The sequence below is a fragment of the Panicum hallii genome, chromosome 2 (assembly GCF_002211085.1).
Source record: "Panicum hallii strain FIL2 chromosome 2, PHallii_v3.1, whole genome shotgun sequence".
Classification (NCBI taxonomy): domain Eukaryota; kingdom Viridiplantae; phylum Streptophyta; class Magnoliopsida; order Poales; family Poaceae; genus Panicum; species Panicum hallii.
In genome coordinates this window covers 33,056,361-33,077,560 of record NC_038043.1, presented here as the reverse complement: position 1 = coordinate 33,077,560, position 21,200 = coordinate 33,056,361, and the positions used below count along the sequence as shown (strand labels likewise).

The following is a 21,200-nucleotide window of genomic DNA, read 5'->3' as shown; positions in this document are numbered from 1 at the left end:
TTTTAAAAAAATCATAGGATATAAAAGAATGACATGAACCTATTTTGCACAAAAACACATATACAACATTTAAAATCTTAAAATTAAAATTCACCGAGATAGGCTACTTTTGAAGATTATCTAATTTTTTTGGAACAACATTACTTTTCAAAAATTATAAAAGTATACTTAATAATCCTATCATGGGATGAAATAATTTGCAAAATTATTTGCAATCATAAGTTTCTTAGAGGATCTTAAAGTTATTTCAAAATTTTATTTTTATGAAACAACTTTAAATTTTGTTTTTGTTAAAGAAGTTCGAAGTTTCTTTGTAATTTATGATGTAAGGTTATTTTATAAATTCTTTCATCCCACTATAGGAATATAAGATATTTCTTTCCATAATTGTTGGAAAGTATTTTTGTGCTCTAAAAATTCATATAATCTTCAAAGGTAGCCTAATTAAGTGAATTCAAATTTTAAGATTTTAAATGTTCCATATGTGTCTTTATGCAAAATGTATCCATCTCCATTTTTTATATCCCTAAAAAATTATAGATTTTGGAGATGACTTGATAGTCATTTTAGTCGAGAAAAAAGAGGGGAGAGTCCACGAGTTGGTGTGAGTTTCACGGAATAGACGGAAGTATCGAATAGGGAATGAAAGTTCAACCGAGGGAAGTTTGAAAATTTTTAATGTCAAATAAAAAAATTAACTTTACCAGAGTCAAATAGGAAATTTTCTCGAGTTTTAACTCGTTTTCCTGTGCTGTTGATCGTGAGACACCATGCGACTTACTTGGACTACTCTACTAAAGGTGCTGTAATGGACGAAAATTGAGGGCCTCTGGCCTGTATCTCTTTCAGGTAGTCGCTGGCAGGTGGGTCAGGTGATGTTGGATTTTTTTTTATCAATCATCTCGAATAACAAGTGTGTTAAAATTCCGTGATGTTGACCACGAGACACTCTGATGTGACAGACTAGGATTTGACCCTACTTTCACAATGCTATATAACTAAGAGGTAGGCAATGGAAAAACTCATGAGAAAACCTAAAACTGCCAATCCCATCTATACCGTCAAGAGCGCTGGAAAGGTGAAGAAGCTTGAGATCCCATATAGGCAAGTACCATTGGCATCCAGAATACAGCCGCTTCTTGGCACACCCACTGCTTCACCAATCAAGAGCACTTGCTCCTGAATTGATGAATTGCATCACGTTTGCGACACCTATACCTACATCCTAAATATCCCAGGAGGCTTCCATGATGGTTACTAAGAGTCCGTTTGGGAGAGCTCCCGCAGCGGCTCCGCCGACAGCTCCAATAGAAGTACTCCCAAATGTACGTGCTGGTGGAGCACTTCTCCCCCGCCAGTTAGGAGAGTCGGAGCAGTTTGCAACGGCGAACACAGGTGGAGCCGGTGGGGCCAAAGAAAACCGAGCTCCACCTGCTTCAGCTCCGGCTCCGCAGCGGGAGCCTGCCAAAGGGCACTAACAGTGGTATACGATCTACCTGTCCAATTCCACATTAATAAGGTTGATTGTGAACTCAAGTCTATTACTGTGTTAATGAGCTACTCATGTGTCACAAGCAAATCTAACAAGCGACCAGGACCATTTCTGCACAGAAGATGGTGGTTGAAATATCTAGCGATTTCTTCTACTACCGCCTTTCAAAAAGGTGCTCTTGCTCTACTCAGTTGTCAGTTCTCAATTCCCAAATAGCGCACTCAAACCCCGGACAGCTACTCGAAACAGTAGTTGTGCTCCCCGCCCCTTTCGGACTGAGCTGTACCAGCAGGAGCAGCTGCCGGTGAATCCTAGGCATGGCGAGGAGGCTCGATGGCCCACTTCTTTATGGGATGGAACTCGAACGTCGTGTTCTAGCGGTGAATGTAAGTGTAGCCGAGGGATCCCATAGCGAGTTAGTCAGTGAAAGAGCATCTAGACCCTTTACTAGATTTTGGTTGATTTATGATATATACTTGCGGAACTAATACCTTTGCTAAGACTAATAAGCAGGTATTATTGACGACTAGAGATCTACAAGAAAAGAATGTCACAAAAACGAAAAGAAATGGAAAAGACAACAGCTTATGAAGATTAAACTGTTTTATTTTTAAATTTGAGTATAGAAACGCTACACTATCAAGAGAGATATAAAATTTACTTATCTTGCAATAGAAAAAGACACTTAAGATGATCTATTAAACTTATAAGATACACCATTACACTTGCACAACAGGCACTCAAGATGATCTAATAAATCTATGAGATGCATCATTACACGTGCACAATACATAGGATTCAAATTAACTTGGTGGAGCTGCTAACTGTCCAGAGTTTCCGTAAAAATTTGCGGAATCTCTGAAACTTTTGGTTGTATCCAGAGGCTCTGTATTTTGGGAGTGCAAAAGTTTTCAAAATTTAAAAGTATAACAAATAATTTTAGGTGAAGAGGTATAAATACCCCTCACGCCCACCCATATTTACTCTCTGCGACCAAACCTGACCTGTGCTAATCCAAACACATTCAAAGTTCCTCTTTACTACTCCTTTGACCTCTAAGTGAGATTTAGTGATGGGATTGAAGAGGGATTAAAGGGAGAGCAAGTAAGAGTCTTAGTGAGCTGATTTCCTATCTCTTGAGCACCTCGTTCTTCGTCAAGCTGGTGGATTTCGTGTTTGTTACTCTTCTTGCTTCAAGCTCCTAGCCGGATAAACGTCGTCCGTTGAACACCCAAGTTTGTGTTGTGCACCAGAATATTTGTACAACCCCGGCATTTGAGTAAGTGGCCTTAGCTAGACCTTAGGATCACTAAGGGCAGGAAAAAGATTGAAAGAGATCCAGTTTTGGAAGCCCCTCAATAGAGATGTAGGTTAGGTTCCATGTGTGGAGTTGAATTTCGGTAAACAAATCATTGTGCCCTTGTGCTTGACTTGTAATTTGATTGCATTTCTCATTCTTAGTTGAAATTTTAGGTTTTACTCTCAATCTATTTGTTGTAAGAGTTTTGAGTGCAGTTGCCTAGTGAAATAGGTCGGAAACAGAACTACCAAGCTGGCAAATTTGTTTGATCTACTTTCGGTTGATGTTTGAATGAATCGTCGATTTATAGGAGCTTAGTTTCTCTAAAGTTTCTAAAGACTTTTATCGAATCTCCGCAAGTTGTCACATAGAAAGGATGATGTGGTGCCAGATTCGACGAAACTAGGGTGGATTCGGGTTGAGGAGGTCGCGTACTCGGTTTTATAATTATAAGAAGTTAGAAGGTATGGTTTTTAAGTCTAAGGTGGAAATAAGGATTTATCTTACAATCTATGAAGATCAATAGGACTTCTTCCTTAGTGTTATCATCCGTTTTTCTCTTGCCACTCGTCCATCATGAAGGGCACGCGTAGGTTGGCATGTGCATACACACACGCCGGTCATGAGGCTATAGCGATGGGCAGGGCCTCTAGCCAACGCCACTAGCGCTTCTTGATCCGCCATCAGAACTCCACGAGATAACACTGGTCTACGGCCAACCGTCGTTTAGAAAAAGCAACCTTTAGTTTGCTGAAAAAATTGAAAAAGTTGACGCAGTAGGAATTCAAAGGCAATTATACAGTATTGTGTTAACTTATATTCTCATACATTATTCTTACAGGAGTAATAGTCTAGAGGATAGTAGCGGAGGTAGCATTGAAGGTTAGGAGGTGCCCTCCTTTCCTTCTTCCTCCTCCTCTCCTTCCTTCTTCTTCCTTCTCAAAATTTTTTCATTCCTTCTTCCTCCTCAAAATTTGTAGGGGCTCCGAGCCCTTGCATGATATGAACGGGGGTGCCCGATCTTCTGTCAGGTGAAGGATAACTCGTTTTGGTCGGAATGCGACACACCGATCCGGCTTCAAGTCAGCAACTCGAACCCCGCAATCTTATCACCACAACTCCTCTGGTTATCAACCGTAGTCACAATCCGGTTCACCTCGCCGAGAAGGCTAATCCGTGCCTACGAAACGAAGAACACAAGCAAGAACTCGAAAGAAACGTAGCACTCAAATTGAAGTGACAACTGCAGATGAATGATTAACGTCGAAAGTTGGGGTTCTACGAACCGAAAGACGGCAACTGTTCAAAGACAGATTGATCTAAAGCAAAACCCGAACCCTAATGAGGGTGGCGGCTACTGAGATATAGGGAATAGGGGCGTGGCTTCCCCCTGGACACGCCCCTAATGGGCTCAACGAAGATACACGGCCCAAAGGCCAAATTACGATGTCGCAGCACCGGGATAGATTCTGGATGCCAACTTCCTCGGACAATTCCTGACGACTCAGAATGCGTTTAAGCCTGAAACCAACGCCAATAGAAGCTCCATGAAATTAGCTTTCCGTCCATATGTGGATCGTTGAATTCGGACTTCGGATGTGGCCTGGGCGTCCAATTTACGTCAGACTGCTCCTGGACTCCGAGGTGGACTCGAAGTTAAATTGGATTGGGCCTCCATGTGGCTTGGCGGCCCTTGCTGTTCCTCCACACCTCTATGCTCCTCTCCATGTGTTCCCTGGACCTCTCTTTGGTTCCTAATCACATTGTAAAAATTAGGTAGCAAACCATCTCACAATTATTAATAGAAACACTTAGGAGCGAGCTCACCTCTAAATTTAATTGTCGCGCGCGAGCTCTTGTGATTGGACCTTGAATGGTTTGAATATCCAGCGGAGGAACCTCTTGTATATCCATAGAAGTGATATCCTCATCATCCTTCCCCTCTTAAATCAGATTCGTCCTCGACTCAAGCACATCCTCTTCTCCCAAGTAAGGATTCAAATCTAAAATGTTAAAGGTGGGACTATCCCTGAACTCGGAGGCAACTCAAGTTTGTATGCATTATCATTAATTTTCTCAAGTATTTTGAATGAACCATCAGCTCTTGACATTAACTTAGACTTCCTCAAATCTGGAAAACGTTCTTTTCTCAAGTGCAACCACACTAGATCATCCGGTTCAAGTTTTAATTCTTTCTTACCTTTGCTACCAGCAACTCTTTATTTTTCAGTCATCTTTTCAATATTTTGCTTAGTTGTTTCATGTATTTTTAATATAAATTCAGCACGTTCTTTAGCCTCACTATGAATTCGCTCACTAGTAGGCAAAGGTAAAATATCAATAGGAGCACGGGGGTTAAAACCATACACTACCTGAAAAGGACTTACCTTGATGGTAGAATGTGTTGCCCGATTGTATGCAAACTCCACATGAGGCAAACATTCTTCCCATATCTTCAAATTCTTCTGTAAAACAGCCCTCAACATGGTCCCCAAGGTACGGTTCACCACCTCCGTTTGTCCATCAGTTTGCGGATGACAAGTGATAGAAAATAACAATTTTGTACCCAAGTTGTTCCACAAAGTACGCCAGAAGTAACTCAAAAACTTCGCATCATGATCTGAAACAATAGTAGAAGGCATACCATACAAGCGTACAATCTCTTGGAAAAAGAGGTCAGCAATATGAACAGCATCATCACTTTTATGACATGGTATAAAATGTGCTATTTTAGAAAACCGATCCACCACAACAAACACGTTATCTCTCCTCCTCTTAGTCCTAGGCAATCCTAACACAAAATTCGTAGAAATATCCGCTAAGGAATAGAAGGAACAGGAAGAGACATATACAAACCATATGGATTCAAGTGTGACTTAGCCTTTTGACATGTAGTGCAGTGACTCACAAACCTCTGAACATCTCGCCTCATCTGTGGCCAAAATAAATGGTTGGCCAACACATCCAACGTCTTTGTGGCCCCAAAGTGGCCCATCAAACCTCCACCATGTGCTTCCTGCAACAAGAGAAGACGAACGGATCCAACTGGAATGCATAGGCGGTTAGCTCTAAACAAATACCCATCATTCAGCACATATTTATTCCAAGCACGACCCTCTTTACAATTCAGGATCACATCTTTAAAAGCATCATCAAGTTCATACTGTCCCTTAATCGACTCAAGTCCAAAAATGCGACAATCAAGTTGAGACAACATGGTGTAACGACGAGACAAGGCATCAGCAATAACATTATCTTTCCCTTTCTTGTGTTTAATGATGTATGGAAAAGATTCAATAAATTCAACCCACTTGGCATGTCTACGGTTCAGTTTATTTTGCATGCGAAGGTACTTAAGTGATTCATGATCAGAATGAATAATGAATTCCTTAGGCCATAAATAATGTTGCCACGTCTCTAGAGAACGAACAAGAGCATAAATTTTTTTATCATACGTGGAATAATTCAGAGTAGTCCCATTCAATTTCTCACTAAAATAAGCAACAGATTTACCTCCTTGCATCAATAAGCCACCAATGCCAACGCCACTGGCATCACATTCAAGCTCAAAAGTCTTACCAAAGTCAGGAAGTTGCAGCAAAGGTGCCGAAGTAAGCCGCGCTTTCAAAGTATCAAAAGCTTGATCTTGTGCCGGGCCCCAATGGAAAGAAACACCTTTCTCCGTCAACTCATGTAGTGGGGCGGCAATGGTGCTGAAATCTCTCACAAAACGCTGATAGAACCCTGCAATACCAAGAAGACTTCGCACCTGTGAAATAGTCTGAGGAGTAGGCCAGCTCCTAATGGCATCAATCTTTGCACCATCCACTTCAATGCCCTGAGGAGTCACAACATAGCCAAGAAAAGCAACTCGATCGGTGCAAAAAATGCACTTCTCAAGGTTAGCATACAAGCTCGCCGCTCTCAAGGCATCAAAAACAGCACATAGATGATCCAAATATTTCTCATGTGACTTGCTATATATCAAGATATCATCAAAATAAACCACCACAAATTTACCAATGAAAGCACGTAAAACCTCATTCATCAAACACATGAAAGTGTTAGGTGCATTAGTTAAACCAAAAGGCATCACTAACCACTCATATAAACCAAATTTTGTCTTAAAAGCAGTTTTCCATTCATCACCCAACTTCATGCGAATCTGGTGGTATCCACTACGCAAATCAATCTTTGTAAAAATTATAGCGCCACTTAACTCATCAAGCATATCATCTAACTGAGGTATAGGATGACGGTATCGAATAGTTATATTGTTAATGGCTCTACAATCTACACACATGCGCCATGTACCATCTTTCTTAGGAACCAAAAGCACAGGTACAGAACAAGGACTAAGGCTCTCACGCACATACCCACGGTCCAAAAGCTCTTGGACTTGTCGCTGAATCTCTTTAGTCTTCTCGGGATTGGTCCTGTATGCTGCTCGGTTGGGCAAAGACGCTCCTGGAATCAAATCAATTTGGTGCTCAATACCTCTCAAAGGTGGCAACCCCGGTGGGAGCTCATTTGGAAACACATCCTCATATGCCTGCAAAATGTTAGCGAGCGCAGGAGGCAAAGTGCTAGCTATATCACAAATAGGAAATAAAGCATCCTTACATATCAAAGCATAGCACACAGTAGAAACATCCATATCATATAGATCAGATTTGGTTACAAGCATATTATGATTTTTCAATTTAATAGCGGCCTGGGTTGCAACTGGGGCAGCAACATCAGGTGAAGCAAGTCGTTCTTTATCAGCTTGTACAATTTCAGCAGGGGTCATTGGGTGCAAAGTGATTTTCTGGCCCTTATACATAAGTGTGTATGTGTTACTTCTACCATGGTGGACAGCATCATTATCAAATTCCCATGGACGACCCAACAAAAGCGAACATGCGTCCATGGGTACCACATCACAATCTGCATAATCAGAATATGGACCAAGAGAAAAATGCACCCGTGCAGTTTGATTTACCTTAACCTTACCCGAGTCGTTTAGCCACTGAACATGGTAAGGATGTTTATGAAGACGTGTGGCTAAACCCAACTTCTGGACCAAATCAGCACTAACCAGATTGTTGTAGCTGCCTCCATCAATGATGACACGTGCACGCCGATCGTGGATCACAAATAAAATCTGGAACAAATTATGGCGTTGCATCTTGATAATGATCATCGTCGTCTTTGTTCTTGGAAGGGTTGACTTCAAGATGTTGAACCCTGTATCGTCAGTGTAGAGAGGCGTTTGTTCACACCCTCAATCGTATGATTGGCCCCTTGGACGTCTTGCGCCACCTTGTTTATCTCCTTAGTGAAAAACTCCTTGAGTTCGTCCTTCATGGCCTGCAATTCACTAGACAAAACAGGCTTGTCGTCCGGCATGGTTAGTGAAATAAAAAAACCCTATGAAATAGGTGGGTTTGTTGGTTGAATCACACCCTCACACACGTCTTACCAAGTTCTTACCAACACAAGCAGTGGGATGGTACAACCGGTGGATGGTGAAAACCTGTGAGAAGAGGGTACCAAGATTGCAAGGGTCCTTCACTGCACTGAGATGAAGTGTATGTATGTGGAGCTGTAGGACAGGCACAATATGTATATGTATGTGGAACAAAATCGAGTGCAGATGAGCAAAGTTCAATAACTATCCAAAGTACAAGTCACAATTGCTAGCTAAGACATGTCCTAGGCGTAGCACAACAAGTTGGAACAAAGAACATTGAAAAAAAACTCACAAAACAATCAGAATGGCAGTACCGTAAATATTATACTAGCAATGCCAAAAAGGCACTAGTGCAAAACCTAGTTGATTTTGATTTTCTTTTTTCAATGATTTTTTTTGATATTTTTCTCAGCACAAGCAACACCAGAATAGGAACCACACCAAGTTTCACCTGAAACAGAGAGCAGATGTCGTCTACAAAAAATCAAACAGGTATGCTGAAAAGCGTGCTGGACAGAAACTGAATTTTTTAATTATCTTCCTGATTTTTTTTTGAATTTTTTGAGATCGGCCTGACCGGCAAAGCCAGGTGAATCGTATGTGCAACTTTTCGTTGCCAATCTTCTATAAAAATTTAAACCAAAACGGAGAACCGAGCGAAAAGTTATGCCTATTTTATGGAAGATATCTCAAGTTATGTTTTTTTTCGAAGGCACAACTCGGCAGATAGATCAGCAGCGGCTAGGGCACAAATTCTCCCTGGTATGCGCAATGGGTAATCACCAGATGTATCCAAGGGGGGCTGCGGTGCAAGGCGGAGAGCACAAGGCCGCTCGCAACCTATCTAGGGCTGGCGGCGAGAGTTCACACAAGGCGGCTAGCGAGGGCAAGTCGATTAATGGGGTGGATCGACTTGGGATCTGGATAATGGTGGATGGGATAGCGGCGGAAACAAAAACACAACGACGGTGCGGTTGAACTACGACGAAGACAAACCCTAAACCAGCAACTCGACTCGACCACGGACACAAACTGAACAAAGCGAGTCTGAAAACGAAATTGCAAGGCTAAACAAGGGTTCTAGGACAGCGGAATTTTTTTTGTATGGCAATTTTCTGGAGTTATAGGACAATGGAACAAACTAAACTAGGGTAAGCCTGACGGTAATACCTAAGTCTCTGATTATCACTTGATATGAACGGAGGTGCCCGATCTTCCGTCAGGTGAAGGATAACTTGTTTTGGTCGGAATGCGACACACCGATCCGGCTTCAAGTCAGCAACTCGAACCCCGCAATCTTAGCACCACAACTCCTCTGGTTATCAACCGTAGTCACAATCCGGTTGACCTCGCCGAGAAGGCTAATGCCTGCCTGCGAAACGAAGAACACAAGCAAGAAATCGAAAGAAACGCAGCACTCAAATTGAAGTGACAACTGCAGATGAATGATTAAGCTCGAAAGTTGGGGTTCTACAAACCGAAAGACGGCGACTGTTCAAAGACAGATTGATCTAAAGCAAAACCCGAACCCTAATGAGTGCGGTAGCTACTGAGATATAGGGAATAGGGGCGTGGCTTCCCCCTGGACGCGCCCCTAATGGGCTCAACGAAGATACACAGCCCAAAGGCCAAATTACGATGTCGCAGCACCGGGACAGATTCTGGATGCCAACTTCCTCAGACAATTCTCGACGACTCAGAATGAGTTTGGGCCTGAAACCAATGCCAATAGAAGCTCCATGAAATTAGCTTTCCGTCCATATGTGGATCGTCGAATTCGGACTTCGAATGTGGCCTGGGCATCCAATTTACGTCAGGCTGCTCCTGGACTCCGAGGTGAACTCGAAGTTAAATTGGATTGTGCCTCTATGTGGCTTGGCGGCCCTTGCTGTTCCTCCACACCTCTATGCTCCTCTCCATGTGTTCTCTGGACCTCTCCTTGGTTCCTAATCACATTGAAAAAATTAGGTAGCAAACTATTCTTACAATTATTAATAGAAACGCTTAGGAGCGAGCTCACCTCTAAATTTAATTGTCACGCGCGAGCTCTTGTGATTGGACGTTGAATGATTTAAATGTCCAGCGGAGGAACCTCTTATATATCCATAGGAGTGATGTCCTCATCACTGCACCTCTAGATCTGCCCCTGCTAGAGGAGGTAAACTAGCCGTTTGCGATACCAACTAATAGAAACTTAACAGATAAGTGACAGTAGTGGCATAGAGTATGAAAGTTAGAACTAACAGCATAATGCGAAGCAATAGTTTTTCATGATATTTTTTTCAATTACACAGAACAACTCAGACACTCGCAACATACACACTCACCTCTGTAAACGCACGTACACAAACCCTACCCCTATGAACATCTTCAATGATTGAGCCGTCAAATCCTCAATATTAACGAAGTCACCATAGATATCTCGCAGTCGATGAGAACATCGCCTACTACTGAAAGCATAACACCATTAAATTCTAAAATATTTGCTCCAACGGGAAGTTGAATCCAGAATTTGAGATACTATCTCTTGGTTATATGTCCTTAGCATAGTTTTTGATGATATAAATAGAATTTATTCTCGTAAATAGTTTCTTTTTTAAGAAAACAAAACTATTTGTGTCACGGTCCCCCTGCGACCAGAGTCCTCGGTACTCCCAGCCAACGGATCTTTTCCGCGCAGTCGTGCCGCTGCAGGGTGCTTTTTGACCAGAGGTCACAGGTCTACCGACTAGTACCTTCACCTTCATTTGCGGGGTATCTGTAATAGTTATAAAATTGCCCTTTCCCCCTAGTGAAGCTTCAAGCTCACACTAGCTAGCTCTCCCTCCTCACAGCATCATCAGTTCACTCTCTTCTTCGTCCTCTTCTCGGTTGTCCCACCAACTCCCCAATCTCACCCCAATTCCCCAAAGATCCCATTTTCATCCAAGAAAAACCTCCCAATCCGTCAAAGATCCCCGATTTGGGCCCCCGGCAATGGCCGCCCGTGCCGCCGCACTGCTTGCTGCCATCCTCCTGGGGGGCCTCGGCGCCGCGCGGCGGGCCGACGCGGCGATCGGGGTGAACTGGGGCACCGTCTCGTCGCACCGCTCGCCGCCGGGCGTGGTGGTGGACCTGATGCGCGCGAACCGGATCAGCAAGGTCAAGCTCTTCGACGCTGACCCGGGCGTGCTGCGCGCGCTCGCCGGCAGCGGCATCCAGGTCATGGTCGGCGTCACCAACGGCGAGCTCGCAAGCATCGCGGGGTCGCAGGCGGCCGCCGATGCCTGGGTCGCGCAGAACGTGTCGCGGTACGTCGGCCGCGGCGGCGTGGACATCCGGTGAGCCCAGTCCTTTTTCTGGATCTCTAGCGTTGCAGCATTTTAGTGCAGCCTTTTCATTCTTGCTTTCCACATTGTTGGTGTTCGGTTGGGAAATCTAGGATTTATGTAGTAGATTTAGTTGAGTTTGGTATCTAAGGTTGTAGTACCTTTTAGCTTTTAGTGGAGCGTGTTTGCTTTGTTCTGAACTCCTTTGATTCTTCTGGAGCCGAGGATGAACCTTTTGTATGTTGCTTGTTTCGTTGACATGAAGATGAGCTGTTTCAGGTAATTCCTATTTAAAATAGGCATGAAGATAAACCATATTTCAGATGTAGTACTTTAGTCTATTTAGCTTTAGTGGAATGTTTTTCCTCATATTTGAGCCTATAGCTGATTGCTTTGGTGCAAAAGATGATTTTCTTCTTAATGTGGTTGCTTGGATTTGGGGTTATGTTATTCGAATATGAGAGGAAGCTGGTTCATTTGCTCATCAGCTGTTTAGTTCAGTGCCATTGCTAAGATACACTCTAGTTGTTTTAATTTGCAGTGCGATATCTGGTTTCGTTTATTCTAAATTTAGTAGTTATCCATGGGTCATTTACTATCTGTTTGTCGTATCCTCTTGCTTTGTCAATGGCCCAGTAATTTTGTTTAATCATAGAATTCGATTTAGGATATCTCTCTTCTACTTAAGCTTTCTTTCTGATTGTCTCTTGTCAATGCTTCCCTTAGAAATATTGTTTAGTAAAAAAATGTGTCTAATTATGCTGTATTGTATGTCGACTGTAAAATTTTATTTCATTTTGTTGATTGATGACCCTGATCTGCTATTACTTTGAAGCAAGCAATCACTGAATCGTTATTCATATCACATAAGTATGTAAAAGGAAAATTATACTGAGATCTTTGAGTCACCTAACAGGCTAACACAAATCATTTTCTATTTTATTCTTTGCAGAAAGTGAAACTGACCACGTTAATTAGTAATCACAAGTACCAGTGAGAGGTTAAGAGCAATGTGCACATGATTAATGGTTTGTTCTGGGAGCAATGCAGAATGCACTGCTCAATGAAAGTTATAGTTGGTTCGGGTTAACAATGCTTAGAGCGTGCAAGTGATTAGTTTTGTCCATTCTTTACAAAGTTTACTTTATTTTTCATCAAATTTCACTTGCAATAAGAGCCAGGATTGACTCCTAAATGATTGATTGTGTTCATGGCTAACAATTCTGCCTTTTTTTTCACAGATATATTGCTGTGGGCAATGAGCCTTTCCTGACAAGCTACCAGGGTCAATTTGAATCATATATCATTCCAGCAATGACAAATATTCAGCAATCACTGGTGAAAGCTAATCTTGCTAGTTACGTAAAGCTAGTAGTCCCCTGCAATGCAGATGCGTATGAGAGTGCTTCTGTTCCATCCCAAGGAGTATTCAGGGCTGAATTGACTCAGATAATGACCCAGTTGGCTGCTTTTCTGAGTTCTAGTGGGGCTCCATTCATCGTCAATATCTACCCGTTCCTCAGTCTTTATCAAAATTCAGATTTCCCACAAGATTATGCCTTCTTTGAGGGATCTACTCACCCACTAGTAGATGGACCGAATGTGTATTACAATGCATTTGACGGGAACTTTGACACATTAGTTTCTGCTCTTGGTAAAATCGGCTATGGGAACTTACCGATCGCAATTGGTGAGATAGGTTGGCCAACTGAGGGAGCACCAAGTGCAAACTTAACTGCAGCCAGGGCATTCAATCAAGGGCTTATCAATCGTATTACAAGCAACAAGGGAACTCCACTCCGACCAGGTGTCCCTCCAGCTGATGTCTATCTTTTCAGCCTCCTCGATGAGGAGCAGAAGAGCATACTGCCAGGAAATTTTGAGCGACATTGGGGGATCTTCTCCTTTGATGGACAAGCCAAGTACCCACTGAATCTTGGGCTGGGCAATTCTGTATTGAAGAATGCTAAAGAGGTTCCTTACCTTCCATCACGGTGGTGTGTGGCAAACCCTGCTCGAAATCTCGACAGCGTGTCTGATCACATGAAGCTTGCTTGCAGCATGGCTGATTGCACCACTCTGTACTATGGAGGTTCATGTTACGGCATTGGCCAGAAGGGCAACGTTTCATATGCTTTCAACAGCTATTATCAGCAGCAAAAACAAGACCCGAACAGCTGTGATTTTGGTGGGCTTGGTATGATAACCTACCTCGATCCATCGATGGGCGAATGCCGCTTTCTTGTTGGTGTTGATGACAATAAGAGTTCTTCAGCTGCCTCCTGTGGCACTGGATGCTGCGGGGTCTGTTGTGGGCTGTGGGTGTTAGCTTTCTGGGTTTTCATGTACCTTAGAATGATGGATTTGGCCTAATGCCAAACTGATCTGCTGGGGCGTGATGCTAGTGCCCATGTTAGATAGATTGTATTTTTTACTTCTAGAACTAGGAAAGAAAGGCACTGTCGCCATATATGATTACTAGATTGTTGTGAGATTAGGAAAGGACACGCTTGGGTCATATATATGAAATTTAATTTATTGTTGAAATACCTCCTTTGCAACTATGATCTATGCTGGCCATCAATTTCAAGGTCAAAGTAAAGATGCGCTCTCAACACCTCAAGAACCAAGAGATGTTTTTTTTATTGGCAGCATGTAACATACACCGTATGTTCACAAAAGAACAACAACAACATCCCAGTTTTATTTTATTTGATATCATCATATTGTTCATGATCTATGAACAGGCCTCAGGAAGCCAAGATGTTCTTTCATCGTGCTGGAGGCGGCGAGGCGGGCGGGCAGCAGTTGTCGCCGCAGCAAGCGTGGCCGCATGTCACCGTCGGCTGATGTACCAGCCACCAGCGCTGGCACGCTGAAATGAAATGGATCCAAGACCAGGATCAGGAAAAGGCCATGGGTTGATGCCAACATGCTACATGCCAACAGCAGAGGAACATGGCTGATGATCTAACTACAAGGCTGTCAGTTACTATACTAATAAGAATAACTAAACAGCATCTTGTTGGCATGTCAAGGTTCCAGGAACACCAAGGAATGAATCAAGTAATATTGTAATAGCGAACAAAGTGTTTTTCACGACTTACGCAGTGAGGCAGTCTCCGTTGTGATGAAGAATGCAAGCAGCATCAACCATGCCGCAAGGGCGAGGACAATGTTTGTCTTCATGCCTCCTAATCTTTTGAATCTTCAGATTTCTTGTTGTGAGCAGCAAAGATGGTAGTGGGCTACGTATACATAGGGCTCCAGCCTCCAGGTGGTCTACGCAATTGTTGATGTGCCACAAACTAGAATTTTCGATAAGATGCGCCGCTTTACTGGACTTGGACTTTTCAGATACTAGTGTAGTTGTTATCCTCGCAAAAAAGTGTAGTTGTTAGACTACATCATCTAGATCTGACACTGTTGACTCTTGAGATGGTGGTTTTCATAAACTTTTTTCTAGCTGACGTTCAGTTTCTTTTGATCTATAGTAATGTTTGTACCAAACTACTTCGAATAACCAGTCATATAAGTTTACAAAGACCGAGATTGGATGTCGCTGGAAACAGCAAATCTAGACTTTATACTATCTGAGATTTTACATTTATAAATTAGATTTTAAATTTAGCTACTTGAATCCGCCATAATTTACCCATCATCTGCCTAAATTTTGAAACAGTATTGGCAGCTCACTGCAACTCGGAAAGTTTTCATCCTGAATTTGCTTGAGTTTTTTACCAATGATTTTACCTGTACTTACCTATAAACTGTTACCAGAAAAACTTGGCAAGATGTACTCGAACGAAAAGATCGGTCAAAATTGACCAAAATTACATTAATTGGATCACATGAGTTCAAGCTGATCACACTACTAATATTTTAATTTCTCATGTCATCAAATGAACTTATCCAACACTGCATGGTGCTCAAAGTCTGCATCAACCTATCCTCACAACTGAAGTTGAACGGCAGTGTTGGGTTCGGACGAGCCGAAACCAAGTAGAAAAGGTAACGAGGGGCCAAAGCACAACTTAATAACCTTAAAGTGATAAAGTGAGAGAGAACCAATCAAGTGAGCAAGTGAGTAAATGGCCAAGAGTTCCCTCCTCCAAGCCCTAGGGCTCTTTTTATAGGGTGGAGGAGGCGGTTCTTTTTATAGGGTGGAGGAGACGGTTGTTTATATTTATTTCATTTGGTGGGGTCGAATATTACAAGTAGATACCCGAAACTTATAAAAGATCCCCTAAAACTTACAAACAGGTCCCTAGACACTGCAACTAAGTCCCTAGACATTCTCAAATATACCCTTGGACCCCTAACTCAGCCTCTTTTACACAAAGAGGGTCCCTAGCCTTAGGTGGCGGCCTAAGGTGCACCCCCAACAGAAACCCCTCAGCTATTAGGTCTCGGCTGGCACAACAAGACTGAGTAGCTGACCATGTCAAAAAAACATATTTACAATTCAGACTCCGGTTTCAAGGAATGTCCTTTACAACTTACACATGTACGCCTCATTAAAAACTCCATCCTAAAAATCCAGTGGAAAAAAGGGAATGGAGAAAAGAGCACGCACATGCTTTGGTTTACTCGAGTGCCAACTTTTAACCCTAAGGAGCTTCAATTTTGTGGAAAGCTTCGCTCCTAAGCTTCCATTAGCGAGCAGCTCCTCTTCCGAGCTTCGGACAGTAGGCTTTGCTCCAAGAGCCGATGTTGTGGGACTAGCCATGGCCTAAGGTTGCCTCAACATCTTCAAGTCTTATCTCACGAGCGTCGGGCAAGACTCCATCTTCCGAGATGAACTGGTCCTCCAGTACACCCCTAGCCCCTCTTGGCTGGTGCTCATGAGATAAGCTTCGCATGTACTTGAAGTAGTCGACGTAGATGACGTAGAGGTTGAAGTAGCGGTCGAAGGTTCTGCCGTTGTTGAGGACACGAGCCATTGAAGTTGATGGCGAGCCAGCGAGCTCTTGAGCTGAATTGGCGGTGGAGGCGAGGTTGGTGGCAATGTTGAAGGTTGTGACGATGTAGTTGAAGGTGACCGCGAGCCCTTGAAGCCGAAGTGATGATTGAGGCGAAGGTTGTGGTGAAGGCCGAAGCCTCGAGCTGAAGTAGTGGCGACGACAAAGTTGACAACCGTGTCAAAGATCACCGGCGAACCCCTCGAGCCGACGTAGCGGTGAGGGTAAGTTGAGGGTGAAGCCGAAGGTCCTGGCGAGCCTTCGAGTCGACATAGTGGCGACGACGAAGTCAAGGGTGAAGCTGAAGGTGACAACGAAGTCATTGATGATGCTGACGATGACGGCGAGCCTATCAAGCCGAAGTCCGAGGCGATGCCGAAGGTGACGATGAGCCTCTCGAGTCAAAGGTGACGGTGAGGGCGACATCGGGGGTGAAGCTGAAGGTCCTGACGAGCCTCTCGAGCCGACATAGCGGTGACAACAAAGTCTAGGGCGAAGCCGAAGGTCCCAGCGAGCCTCTCGAGCTGAAAGGATCTCAAGATGCCTAGAGGAGGGGTGAATAGGCTAATCTGAAACTTAAAACACTTTAAACACTGTCAGTAACACAAATGTCCGGATTCTCTGGATATATGTCCGGATACTCCGGGTTTTGTGTCCGTAGTTTCCGGAAATATTATCCAGAGAGTCCAGGTATGAAATAATATACACACTAACAAGATATTGATGCTGCAATTTAGATTGAGTAAATTCAGGCAAGCTAGTAGTATCTTAAGAGCGTTTCTTACCAGTTGTCTTGCTCTAGAGACTAGTATAATTGTAGATCGGCCTCAAACCCTAGAAAGTTAGTCTCACAAGCAAATATCTAATAAAACTAGTAAGGAGCACAAAAGAGAGATAGAATTTGTTTCCCGAAGTTCACTACCAAAGGAGCTACGTCTCCGTTGAGGAAGGATTCAAGAGACGGTGCTCAAGAACCCCTATGCTCCTCTTCCAAGGGTGAGACCAACGCTCAAATCCAAGATTACTTACTATGTGTTCCTTCGAGAGGAAAGAAGATTACAAACTTCTTATGGTGCTCACAACTTGCTTGAACACTCACAAGCGACGCCTAGCCGTCTAGGAGCTTGAAGCTCCAAGAGTAATAAACTTGAATCCACCGGCTAGACAAAGGGTGTTGTGCTCAAGAGATGGAATGGAAGTTTACTAACATAAATCTTTGCTCTTGCAACAATCTCACTTGAATCCCTAAAGAAAATCACTCAAGAATGAAAGAGGGGAAGTGAGAGAGCTCTCCTTTTGCTTGCAGGTGTTTTCTGGTTGAAATAAGCAAGAGAGAGATGAATGAAGGGGTATGGGGGTATTTATACCCCCTCTCATAGAAAACTAGCCGTTGGGTAAAGGATACCCGGATACTCCGGGTGTATGTCCGGAGACTCCGGACTCAGAAAAACTTCGGATGGGGAACAGTTACCCGGAAACTCCTGGTGTTTGTCCGAATATTCTGAAGCACTATGTCCGGACATTCCGGACTATGAACCGGACAATCCGGATATAACATGGAATTTTACAAGAAGGCTGTTTTTAGTGGTAGGTTTGATTCTCATGATTTTTGTAGGTTCTCTTGAGCACAACTACCACATCAACACCTGGGGATCAAAGTCCCTCTTGATAGTACGGCGTTCCTATACTCAATTTTAAAATAAAATCTAATTCTTCAAGTAAATTTGAAACACCACTTTTCATTTCCCTTTTGAGGGGTCATGTTTTTGTAATACGCTTTGCTTCATCACTCTTAGCCCCTACACACATGCTTGATAACATGATTAGATATATATGTGCTTTGTCATCTACCACCAAAACCCACTAAGTGGCCTAGATATCTTTCACGAGCTGAAGTTGGAGGCGATGCCGAAGGGGACGGCCTGAGGCTATGCCGAAGGTCCTGGCGAGCCTCTCGAGCCGACATAGCAGCGGAGGCGAAGTCGTGGGCGATACCGAAGATGATGGCGAGCCCTTCGAGTCGAAGGTGACAGTGATGGTGAAGCTGAAGGCGAGCCTCTCGAGCCAAAGTCAGAGGCGATGCCAAAGGTGACGGCGAAGCTTTGAGCGCCAAGCTTTGTTGAAACTTCAACTTAAGTGAAGTTGATTCGACAATTTTGTACCTAAAAGAGGTGATGTATTTGCAACGGGTATAGAATGGTTCGGCGACCATTTTTTGAAGTTATCCATAAACATAAGTGCTGTTTGCACTTTTCTTTTTCTTGGCTGAAGGAGTTTTGGCTTCGTATCCCTTAGGATCCATAGCCCCTTGGCTTTTTTGTGCTTATTGCACTTTTCTTTTTCTTAGCCGAAGGTGTTTTGGCTTCGCATCCCTTAGGATTGATAGCCCCTTGGCTTTCTTTTGTGAGGTATTCATCCTTTCATTTAGGAAGCGATACTCGACTTCGTTATTGAGGTCATAAGCCTCTTAGCTCCTCGAAGCTATTCTTTCTTTGCCATGCATGATGATGTGTTCATGCAATGAGATGATTTGATGTATGCTTTTGATGCATATGAACAGAGATGGATGCAATTGCATAGATATGGCGTGGTTTGCCAATTCCAGATCCTTAAAGCTGATAAAGACCGAAGGTCAAGACAGTGCTCTTGAATACCGGAGCGGATGAATTGCCATTGTTAAGGTGGAATCTAACTGTTGATGAATATCATTATAATTGAAATCAATGATTGATGAATACCAAAAGAAACTAATCCAATAGTCGGTAAGAGCAGAAGGTTAATAAGAAATATCTCTTGATGAAAACCCATATACTGTGAAAACCAATGTATCAGGCACTTAGGTTTAGGATGAGAATCAATATTCCTGCGAAAAGAAAATAATGGTCTAGCATAAAGGGGTTAGCCTAAGCCGGAGAAGGAATGCTTACCTTGAAGAAAATCTGCATGTTAGTGAAGACAAATTTCATTGTATAATAAATGTATATCCCTCAAAAACAGTTTCTCTGGCTGAGTGTTTTGGGTGAAGTCTGGATTGGAGGTCATAAGATTTTTGGCTTCAAGATCCTTAGGTCCAAAAGCCCCTTGCCATTCGAGTGCTTGTTGCACTTTTAGATAAGTATGCAAAGTTTGCGAGGCATGCGAACTTTGCTAACTTACATAATTGGAGCATTCAAGATGCGTGGTCGATGTTTGCAACTCTTTGTTGCTTCGACCCAAGATAAGCTGAAGCACTTAGACAAAAGCAGTTAAGCATCGCAAGGTAGATAAGCATCTCTTGGTGTGGTACCTTCGCTATAACCTTCTCCGAGGATTAATAGAGGTTGAAAACCAATGAGGTCATAGCCTTCGATATAACCTTCTCCGAAAGCCTTGACCTTCTCAATAGGTTAATGAAGGTAGAAAACTAATAAGGTTATAACCTTCTCTGAGGGTCAATAGAGGTTGAAAACCAATAAGATCATAATATTTGATCTAACCTTCTCCAAAAGCCCCTGACCTTCTCAATAGATCAATGAAGGTAGAAAACCAATAAGATTATAACCTTCTCCGAGGGTCAATAGAGGTTCAAAACCAATAAGGTCATAACCTTTAATATAACCTTCTCCAAAAGCTCTAACCTTTTCTGGAACTTCTCTGGACCTTCTCTGTAGGTCAATAAGGGTAGAAAGCCAATAAGGTGACGACCTTCGTCATAACTTTCTCCAAGAGTTTTGACCTTCTCTCGAGGTCAATAAGGGTAGAAAACCAATAAGATCATAGCCTTCGTTATAACCTTCTCCACAAAGCCAAGTATGATAATTCTGCATTTTTTAAAAAGAAATTATCCTCAAAAGGGGTTACTGAGTTAATTTTACTATGTTGAACAAACTTAGTTGTAGAACAATAAGCTTAAAAAGAGGCTAGAGCATGCGTGTAAAATAAAGAATAAGTAATAAGCAAGTTCTTTAAAGGATACACCCTGCAAATATGGAGGTTTGAGATTACTAGCCATAAATCCACATGCACGTAGGTTCTGTATAAATTGCATGTATAAGAAGAAACTAAAGCTCCACAAAATTGTAGTAGCCGAGTTAGCAAAGGGTTTTGCTCTTTCACTCTAAGGCCTCTGACTTTGTTCCTACCTATAACAGGTTATTTATTTATTCTTTTTGAGAAAAACAACAACTTGGAAATGACCTGCAGGACCTTCGAGCTGCACACGAGGTTCAACAAAAAGCATATGGTACGCGATAATGACCAAATGAACTACAAATTCGAAGCTTCTGGTGAGATCACAGTAGGTCAGTTCGTAAAGTGTATAACCTTCGAAGAGGTTGGTACTAGGATCCAGTCCCATATCAACATAATTTTTACGAAATTCTATTGAGGTAACCAGGTTGCTTATCTGGACAACCGATGGCCGCCTGAGGCTGCGGAGCTCCGCTGCAGGCTTGTCCTTTGCTCGGGGCTAAAGGTTAAGACCGTATGCCACCTCCGCTCGACTTAGCGAGAGGAGGCGAACAGTGAACTTCTCCTTTAATTAGTAGCTTCCTTTATATTCCTTCGTTTGGTGTTTGGATGCAGCAATTGTTTTGCATGGGTGCTTGCTTGAAGTATGTTTAACTTGTCAGTAATGTCGGGCTCGCAGCGAAAGTTGCTGCTTGCAGCGGAGGTTCGAGTTCGAGGTGAAGTTCGGTGCTTGTTG

General features: G+C 42.9%; 1 protein-coding gene across 1 annotated transcript; it reads left to right on the top strand.

Moving 5' to 3' along the window:
* Nucleotides 1-11,002: 11,002 nt before the first annotated feature.
* On the top strand, nucleotides 11,003-14,102 carry LOC112879333 (glucan endo-1,3-beta-glucosidase 5). Its single transcript, XM_025943569.1, has 2 exons — nucleotides 11,003-11,567; nucleotides 12,797-14,102. Exons 1-2 carry the CDS (start codon nucleotides 11,224-11,226, stop codon nucleotides 13,926-13,928), a joined length of 1,476 nt encoding a protein of 491 aa, XP_025799354.1. The 5' UTR covers nucleotides 11,003-11,223; the 3' UTR covers nucleotides 13,929-14,102.
* The last annotated feature ends 7,098 nt before the right edge of the window (nucleotides 14,103-21,200 follow it).

What these genes read in the sequence shown, in the direction of transcription:
- LOC112879333 (XM_025943569.1), top strand. Translation starts at nt 11,224, where the DNA reads ATGGCCGCCCGTGCCGCCGCACTGCTTGCTGCCATCCTCCTGGGGGGC. An exon ending in CGCGGCGGCGTGGACATCCG is followed by an intron (nt 11,568 to 12,796) that starts GTGAGCCCAGTC and finishes TTTTTTTCACAG; the next exon opens with ATATATTGCTGTGGGCAATG.